Source organism: Bos indicus x Bos taurus, chromosome 19 (assembly GCF_003369695.1).
Source record: "Bos indicus x Bos taurus breed Angus x Brahman F1 hybrid chromosome 19, Bos_hybrid_MaternalHap_v2.0, whole genome shotgun sequence".
Lineage (NCBI taxonomy): Eukaryota > Metazoa > Chordata > Mammalia > Artiodactyla > Bovidae > Bos > Bos indicus x Bos taurus.
The window spans coordinates 16,206,016-16,215,977 of NC_040094.1; the positions used below are offsets into that span (position 1 = coordinate 16,206,016).

The 9,962-nt window shown below is 38.9% G+C and overlaps 1 protein-coding gene across 6 annotated transcripts in view; it reads left to right on the top strand.

Annotated features, from left to right (window-relative positions):
* The window catches only part of CCT6B (chaperonin containing TCP1 subunit 6B), a 35,971-nt gene extending 30,486 nt beyond the window's left edge, over positions 1 to 5,485 (top strand). For all 6 annotated transcript variants that reach the window (XM_027517532.1, XM_027517531.1, XM_027517528.1 and 3 more), the window contains 4 exons: positions 838 to 971; positions 2,715 to 2,817; positions 4,722 to 4,794; positions 5,286 to 5,485. In XM_027517532.1, the coding sequence (XP_027373333.1) occupies positions 838 to 971; positions 2,715 to 2,817; positions 4,722 to 4,794; positions 5,286 to 5,358 (383 nt within the window). In that variant the 3' untranslated portion in view covers positions 5,359 to 5,485. The remainder of the gene's footprint in view (positions 1 to 837; positions 972 to 2,714; positions 2,818 to 4,721; positions 4,795 to 5,285) is intronic.
* Positions 5,486 to 9,962: the final 4,477 nt, after the last annotated feature.

Below are 9,962 nucleotides of genomic sequence, written 5' to 3' on the forward strand. Positions count from 1 at the left end.
GTTTGTTGGCAAAGTAATGTCTCTGCTTTTTAATATGCTGTCTAGGTTGGTCATAACTTTCCTTCCAAGGAGTAAGTGTCTTTTAATTTCATGGCTGCAGTCATTATCTGCAGTGATTTTGGAGCCCAAGAAAATAAAGTCAGCCACTGTTTCCACTGTTTCCCCATCTATTTGCCATGAAGTGATGGGACCAGATGCCATGATCTTCGTTTTCTGAATGTTGAGTTTTAAGCCAACTTTTTCACTCTCCTCTTTCACTTTCATCAAGAGGCTCTTTAGTTCTTCATCACTTTCTGCCACAAGAGTGGTGTCATCTGCCTATCTGAGGTTACTGATATTTCTCCTAGCAGTCTTGATTCCAGCTTCTGCTTCATCCAGCCTGGCATTTCTCATGGTGTACTCTGCATATAAGTTAAATAAGCAAGGTGACGATATACAGCCTTGATGTACTCCTTTCCCAATTTGGAACCAGTCTGCTGTTCCAATGTCCAGTTCTAACTGTTGCTTCCTGGCCTGCATACAGATTTCTCAGGAGTCAGGTCAAGTGGTCTGGTATTCCAGTCTCTTTCAGAATTTTCCACAGTTTGTTGTGATCCACACAGTCAAAGGCTTTGGCATAGCACATCTGTACTGTGCTTAATTATTTAATGATGTATAACTTTAGGATGTTTCATAAGACATCTGAGTAATCACTGAGCTGTGTGACTTATTTTATTGCTCTCTGTATTTAAATACATTTTAGATGCAGGCAAGATAACAGAACATGAATATCTAGTTGCATTTTCCTCTGTTTCTTCTGTGTGGTATGTCTTGCCAATCATTTTTTCCCCCCAATAGGTTGTGTTGTTCCAGGAGCAGGTGCTGTTGAAGTGGCAATAGCTGAAGCTCTAGTTACATACAAGCACACGATACAAGGAAGAGCTCGTCTTGGAGTCCAAGCTTTTGCTGATGCTTTACTCATTATCCCTAAGGTACAACTATCCTAATGGCCAAAGAACAATTGGTTGAACATAAGATGTCTAATTAAATTGCCAATATTAGGTATCACAGTAGAGTAGGAAGACAGTTGTTTACTTTTATTTCCCCACATAGTTTTAGCTGAAGCAGGGAAGTTTTTAGTATAACAGCTCTGAATACTTGTAGGAGTTTCATGAAATGGCCAAATTACTACTTTGCTTCCATCTCTGAGCTCCAAAATTTGAAGTTAACTCCAAAAATTTCTTTCAAAAATACTTCATGATTAATCATAATGAAGAAGTTTAGAATGTAAAATTTAACTAGATTTTGAGTAGATCTTTATTTTTTTGGTGGTATCCAAAGTACGAGCACTTTAAATTATGGGACGTGAGAACTTTTGGCTGTTTAGCACTTCCAAATACAGTACTAGAAAAGGAGAGAAACCAGTTTTTTTTTTTCCTGTGTCAACGGAAGGATGGAGAACTACCTTTTTTTCCCCCTTTCCCTTAATCTGTTTGTGAACCACTTGGAAACACAGAAAACTATTTCAAATATACTATTACCATGACTTAAAACATCTTACTAAAATACTAGCAAAATCTCTTTGATAACTGCTTTAAAATTACTCATAATTTGTTGAATTTTTGTGAATTAGATATCCGTAGTTTTCTTTCTCTGAAGAGGCAGTCAGTAGTAGTTGCTACACATTGGTAAATTTGAGTACACACTGAGTGGTACCTTTCTACTCACCTGCTGTTGGTTTAGGACCACTTGGAAATGAACTTGGCTTGCAGTGCAGGTGTCTCCATCTCTGTTGCTGTAAGTCATGACTCCTCATGTGAACAAAGGGCACAGATATGTTACAAATAAGCAGATTTCCTTTAGAAAATGCTCAGGAAAAACCAGAAACCATGTGCTAGAGGGACCAAGCAAACAACAATACCTTTCTACTTCTTTCCATTAAGAAAAATCTTTTGCAAGGAGTTGTTATGGAGATGGACTCCTTCAAGGGCGCTTGTCTAATACTGGGAAATGAATTGTCCGAGGAGACACATGTACTGACAAAGCAAAAGACTATCTTGGGAAGGAGTGATCAAGCAGAAAGCAGAGTATGGGAACCCAGGAGAACTGCTCTTCCTCTTGACAGTCTCAGGTCTCTGGTGCCGGGGTTAGTTTCCAGGTTGTCTGCGGCCAGTCATCTTGCTTGTGCTCCTATTTGGTCCAGCCCAGGGCCCTTTCCTGGTGGGCGTGCACATGTCTCAGTCAAGATGGATTCTAGCCCGAGAGTTTCTGGGAGATTGTCAGGACATATGGTGGGCTGGTGTGGTCCCTGTTTTTAGCCCCTCCCAGAGTCTTCTGATTGGTCTTGGAGGCACCTTGTCAGTTGCCTGTTCTCTGTCAGAACGTCCTTTTGTGAAACAACTTATGCGAGTGGTTATTTTTATGCCTGGCCAGGGTGGGTGGTTTAGTCCTTAACAGAGGGAAACTAATTTAGCAGGCTGGGGTTGGGGAAACTCTAATGTCTTCAGAATTTAGTGTGATATACATAGGGGAAATGTTGAAGTGAATATAATAATTACTAGGTACACAAAATAATTAAATTTACATTAAGAATGAAATTCTTCAAAAGATGATGATTACTACATTATGGGTGTGTTTTCACAAGACTGGAAAGCAGTGCCTTATTTTTATCTGATATTCTAATATATATGAAGACATTCTATTCCAAATATTTATTATTATTTTTATTCGTATAGGTTCTTGCTCAGAATTCTGGTTATGACCTGCAGGAAACACTAGTAAAAGTTCAGGCTGAGCATTCAAATTCAAAACAACCTGTTGGCATAGATCTGAACACAGGTAAGACAGTGAGGAAAACTTAGCTGCTTCATAAAAAAGAGGTTATGCTATAGTGACCCAGAATTTATAGTAAGGGGGGATGTGGAGGTGGATGACTTTTGTATATTTAAAAAAAATTATATCTATTTATTTATCTTTGGCTGTACTGGGTCTTCATTGCTGTGAGGGCTTTTTTTTCCCTATAGTTGTGAAGACCAGGGGCTGCTCGCTTCTGGCGGTGCCTGGTCTTCTCATTGTCGTGGCTTCTCTTGTTGCAGAGCACAGGCCCTGGGGCTTTCAGTCTTCAGTAGTTGCAACACATGGGCTCAGTAGTTGCGGCTTCCAGGCTTGAGACCACAGACTCAATAGTTACGGCTCACAAGCTTAGCTGCTCTGAGGCATGTGGAATCTTCCCGGATGCAGGGAACCCAGGTCTCCTGCAATGGCAGGCAGATTATTTACCACTGAGCCACCAGGGAAGCCCTGACTTTTGTATTTAAAGAATGGGTGCCTTTAGTTTACTTTTGAACTTCTTAAAAGCAGATATTCATTTATTTAAGCAATAGTTATTGAGTGCTTGTTATTTGACCAGGGATTCACACAGAACGAAATAGACAAAAGTCCCTGCCCTTGTGAGCTTATGTTGTAGCAGGAAAAGATAGGCAGTAAATGATAACCTTAATAAGTAAGTACCTTTAACATTTTTAAAGGCAATAAATTATATGATAAAAATAAAGGAGCAGTATAAGGATGATTGTGGATGCTAGAACAAGAGCATGGGGAGGGTGTTTTAATTTAAAGAGAGTGATCAGAGTAGCCTCAGTGAGAATGCCTATTGAACAAAGTCAAAGAAAATTAGGAAATTAGCTACGTGGGAACTAGGGAAAGAATGTCCTAGGCAGAGGGACTAGCTGGCGGGAAAGCCAGTGTCTGGTGTTTTGTGAGGAGGAGACGGGAGATGAGAGAGGTGATAGAAGGTCAGATCACAGGAAGGTGTGTGGACCAGTGTGTGGAGTCTGACTTTCTGTGGTGGAACAGGGAGCAGTTTTGAGCAGAGGTGTGACATGGTGTGAATGTATTTAAAAGGATCACTCTTGCTATTCTGTGGTGAAGAGTCAACTGAACAACTGAAAGGAATTGCCATTGGCATTGGCTGCTTTGGAGAAGACTGTGTAGAGCAGGCTGTGGCTAGAGGTGAGCGTTGAGTTCCGACAAGGCTAAGTTTGAGGTATCTGTTGACTTTAAAATATACAGTTGGATGTACAAGTTTGACACTCAGGAAGGTGGCCCAGATAGGAGAAAACTTGGGAGTCGTCAGAGTGTGTGTGTGTATTTAACATTAGATCTTTTGTTTAATTTGGGTCTTGTTGCACCACGTGAGATCTTTCATTGCGGCACTCGGTCTTAGTTGCTCCGTGCCATGTGGGATCTTAGTTCTGTGACCAGGGATCAGATCCCTGTCACCTGCAAGGCAGATTCCTATCCACTGGACCACCAGGGAAGTCCCAGAGTGTATGTGTTTTAAATCCAATAGATTGGATGAGATCACCTAGGGAGTGAGTATAGAGAGAGAAGAGAAGAATCTAGGACTGAGCCTTTGGGTACTCCAACATTAAGAGCTCAGGAGGAAGAGGAAGAACCAGCAAAACAGACAGTAAAGGAGCCACTAGTGCAGAGGAGAAAAACCAGGCAAGTGTGCTATCCTGAAAGGCAAGTGAAGAAAGAGCAGTGAGGAGGCTGCAGTCAGCTGTGCTAAGTGCTGCTGATAGATGAGGCCTGAGACTCGACCTTTGGATTCGACACCATGGAGGCCATTGGTGACCTTGACAGTAGTAGTTTTGGTGGTATATGAGATATTAGAATATATAGTCAATGTTAACAGAATATGTCAAGACTGTAGTATTGAAATTGTTTTTGCTTTGCAGGTGAGCCAATGGTAGCAGCAGATGCAGGAGTGTGGGATAATTATTGCGTGAAAAAACAACTTCTTCACTCTTGGTAAGTTAATAAGAAGAGAAAGACTTTTAGGGACATAATTGTTAATATTAAGATTTTTCTATTATTTTTGCCACGCTACAGTGGAAAGTGGTGAAAGGCATGGTATCCAGTTATTAAAACTGGCTTCTGTCATTTTCCAGTCCCTTTTACATTTAAGTCTAACTGTGTCAGTTATAGGAAATGTTAATATTACTGTTTATTTGAGAGAGAAAGGAAGGAAGTTTACTGAAATAGTACCACATGCATAGTGGGAAAAAAATCAAATGATGTGCTAAAAATGAGCTCAGTTTTGCTGGAATATAAAATTAGGCTTCTACTTTATCAACAAAGAAGATGGAATTTTAATACAAGAGTCTTTATTTATAATGTCTTTGTCTTATCTCACACCAACATCATTGCAGAACAAAGTGCCTTTAGTAGCTGGAGATTTCTGGGGGGAAAGGTAAGAGTGGGTTGGTGAGCTTTACTCACCCTGTCGTCTTTTCCCTCAGCACTGTGATTGCCACCAACATTCTCCTGGTTGACGAAATTATGCGAGCTGGTATGTCTTCTCTCAAAGGGTGACTGAGTTCAAAATCAACTCTTCTAGAAGCTGAGACTTAACACATCTTACATCCAATTCCCATTATGGAGCCTGAGCCATTCTTAATTTTTACACAATAAATGCAGTTTATATTTGTTGGTCTTAGAAGTCTCAAAAGTATTTCATCAAGGTATAAAGAACATAAATATTTTCATAGGAAAGAAATATTGACGAAAATAGTTTTCCCTTAGAAGTTCTAACTCCCTACTCTTCATTGTATGTATGATATTTTGATATAACAAGAAAAACATATTTGGTCTTTCTTTATCCCTAGTTCCTGGCACAAGATCTGCTAAAACCTTTGTAATTTCCTGAGTAATGGGGGTGATAGGAACATTTTTTATTATAATATTTAGTCTTGGTCCCTGGTTCCTAAGATCTTCTAAGACCCTTGAAATCTCTGGAATTCATGAGTGCTTTTTGTGCGCTAATGAGGTGAGTCTTGATGGGACTCTAGATGGCTTCAGGTTGGGGGCTGGTTACCAGAAGAACCAGCCATGTGATCAGAGGGTTAGGACTTTAAGCCTCATTACCCTGAGAGGGAAGGGAAAGGGGCTAGAGATTGAGTTACTAATCAATTATACCTACATGATGAAGGTTTTATAGACTAATCCCTAAACTGTGGGGTTTGGAGAGCCTCATAAAGAGCTTTTGGAGAGGTTGGTGAAAATATCCATGTGCTGGAAGGGTGGTGCACGCCAACTCTGTGAAGACCAAGCTGCTGTACTCAGGACGCTTACGGACCACGTCATATATACCTCTGCATCTGGCTGTTTATATTCTTTATAATATCCTTTATAATAAACTGGTAAGTGTAAGCAAGTGTTTCCCCGAGTTTTGTGAGCCGCCATAGCAAATTATCAACCCTGAGATGGAGGGGATTATGGGAACAGAAGTTGGACAGAGGTGTGAGTAACATGTGGACCCACTGCTTGTTGATTGGTGTCTGAGGTAGGGGGTGATATTGTGGAACTGAACCCTTAACCTGTGGAGTGTCTGCCAAGTCTTGGTAGTTAGTGTCAGAATTGAATTGTAGGATACTCAGTTGTGTCTGGAGAGCTAGAGAATTAGTTGGTGTGGGAAAATCCCCACACATTTGGTTTCAAATGTTGTGAGTAGAGGAAACAATTTTCCTTTAATATGCTATTGCAGTTGCCATAAAATATAATCTATTCTGATTCCTGTACCTTTTGAGCAACTTTTAATGAAGAAAATATGGAGCACAGGTTTTAGAGCACTCAAGTCAATTTCCAATTTGTCAGAGAGTCTCAGAGAAAAATGTTTTTTCTCTCAAAATTCCTCCAGTAACTTCCTGCTGCCACTCTTTCTGCTGATAAATATGACATCACTTTGTGAGTATAGCTTTGCTTTACTGATCCCTGTAAGTTTATTCTAAGTATAGTTTTATTAGATTTTACCTTGTTCTTTGGTGTGTATGACCAGCAACTTACACCACTGTTCTGTTAATAGCTCTGGTAGGTCTCTGACTGGATGATTAGATAGAACAAGTCTCATCTGGAAAGATTGGGATTGTTGGCACCAATGCTGGGAAATTTTTTCTTGGCTTTGAATATAGCTATTCTGTATCAGTATTATTGCAATCTCTTTCTTATTCAAAATACTAGAATTAATATATCGTAGTTTTTATTATTTTGGTTAATGTCTATCCATGGATGCAAGTTGATGAGATTAAAATATGGCAGGTGCATTAATGGAACTTTGGCCTATTAGTGCATGTAGGGCAAAGTTCACTTAACCATTCGATGCCTTACTTGAAAGCATGTAGTCCTATAGTCTGTTTTTCTCCCCCACTTAGTGTGTTGTCAGTATCTTTCCAAGTTAATAGCTGCACTTTTGAAATCCATGTGTCCATTCATCCATTCCCCTCATTTTTAGCTGTTTCTGAGCTTTCCAGTGTATGTCTGTGCTATAATGTATTTATGCATCAATGGGCCTTTGATTATCGCTAATTTTACGTCAGGGCTTCCCCGGTGGCTCAGTGATAAAGAATCCTGCCTGAAATGAAGGAGACAAAAGTTCTATCTCTGGGTCCTGAAGATTCCCTGGAGGAGGAAATGGCAACCCCCTCCAGTATTCTTGCCTGAGAAATCCCATGGATTTGAGGGGCCTGGTGGTCTAGAGTCCTTGGGGTTGCAAAAGAGTTGGACACGACTTAGTGACTAAGCAACAGCAGCAATTTTACATCATTTAAACATCATAGCATTGAATTTTTATGTACATGTCTCCTTGGACACACATGTGAGAGTGTTTGTAGAGATTATACCTAGAAATGGAGCTGGGGTTTAGAGCTCTTCATCTTATATTTACTAAGTAGTTATACCAGTTTACATTCTCCCCTGTTTAGTTCCATGTCCCTACAACCTTGCCAAGTCTTGGTATTTTTAAACTTCAAATTTTTGCCAATCTGAAGAATATAAAATTATATCCCCTTGTAACAGCAATTGCCTTGATTACTAGTGAAATTGAACATATTTTCATGAATATTTTGACCATTTTCAGTTCTATAATGTTATCTATTCATATTGTTGCCTATTTTATTTTTTTGGATTTTTTTTCTGGAATTAGATTATCTATCTATATTTCACAATATTTTCTCCCAGACTGAAACTTTTTCACTTTTGAAAAGTATACAAAAGAATTAGGTACACATACTTTTATATACTGAAATTTATCATTTTTTCTTTTTAGTTTATATTTTTTGTGCTTCTACAAAAAATTCTTTACTGCTTCATAATGTTTTCTTATATTTCATCAGTTTTAAAAGTTTAATCACATTTAAGCTTTTAATTGATCTGGAATTTATTTTTGTATTCTATGGTATATGTTATGGATTCATTTCTCCGCCCCTGCCCCCGCCCCCCATATTGTTAACCAAGTGTTCTTACACCTGCTGATTTGTGAATATATACCAGTGTCCTTTGCATCCCATTTGACTGAATTATCTTTACTTGGGTTTTTGTTTCTCATTTAAATATTTTGTTCCGTTGGTCTAGTAATTGTTATTATATCAATACCACATTGTTTTACTTCTTAAAACTTTATAAAAAGTCTTGATGTGTGGTAGGGTGAGTTTACCAATCCCTTCTTTATTTTCTTCAAAATTGTTTTGGCTATTCCTAGGTAGAGGAAAGTGAAAAAGTTGGCTTAAAGCTCAATATTCAGAAAACGAAGATCATGGCATCTGGTCCCATCACTTCATGGGAAATAGATGGGGAAAGAGTGGAAACAGTGTCAGACTTTATTTTTTTGGTCTCCAAAATCACTGCAGATGGTGACTGCAGCCATGAAATTAAAAGACGCTTACTCCTTGGAAGGAAAGTTACAACCAACCTAGATAGCATATTCAAAAGCAGAGACATTACTTTGCCAACAAAGGTCTGTCAAAAGTCAAGGCTGTGGTTTTTCCAGTGGTCGTGTATGGATGTGAGAGTTGGACTGTGAAGAAAGCTGAGCGCCAAAGAATTGATGCTTTTGAACTGTGGTGTTGGGGAAGACTCTTGAGAGTCCCTTGGACTGCAAGGAGATCCATCCAGTCCATTCTGAAGGAGATCAGCCCTGGGATTTCTTTGGAAGGAATGATGCTAAAGCTGAAACTCCAGTACTTTGGCCACCTCATGCGAAAGAGTTGACTCATTGGAAAAGACTCTGATGCTGGGAGGGACTGGGGGCAAGAGGAGAAGGGGACGACAGAGGGTGAGATGGCTGGACGGCATCACTGACTCGATGGGTGTGAGTCTGAGTGAACTCTGGGAGTTGGTGATGGACAGGGAGGCCTGGCGTGCTGCGATTCATGGGGTAGCAAAGAGTCGGACACGACTGAGCGACTGAACTGAGCTGAACTGAGATCTGTTTTCCCTCTTTTAGGATCAGCTTTTTATATGTTGTATGTTTTGATTAGAATTTTAGAATTTCAATGACTTTATAGTTTATATCAGGTAGAAATATATGTATTCTTCCCATTCATAAATATTTTATATCACTTTGTATCTTACTAACTGCTTCATTTTTTTTTTTTTAATTTTAGTAAATGTTTTCATGAAGCTCTAAGTGTTTCCTATAAAAATGCATTACATCTCTGGTTACATTTATTCCTATGTATTTTTAAAAGCTATTATAAATATCATCTTTTATAAAAATTACATTTTTAATTGTACATTGCTGTACTATGGGCCTTCTGTGGGCTTTAATATATTGGCTTTTGTATTTCATAACCTTGCTGAACTGTCTTATTAGTGCAATAGTTTGCCTGTAGTTTATTTTGGGATTACCTGGGTTGATCATAACAGGTTAGTTCTTTTTTCTTTTCACTTCTTATATTATCTCTACTATTTTCCTGTTTTATTGAGCTGCCTAAGACCTTTGTATAATATTGAATAGAGGCAATGATGGCAATTATGTTTATCCTGTTCTGCATTTAAAGGGCATGTTTCTAGCATTTTACTGCTTTTTGTTCGTTTTGTTTTTGCTGTGAAATCTTGGCAGGTAGTCAGCTGTGTAAAGTTAAGACTATTCCTTTGTATTTCTGTTTTGATAAGAGTTTTTTAAAAAACGTTGTGATTGTTGA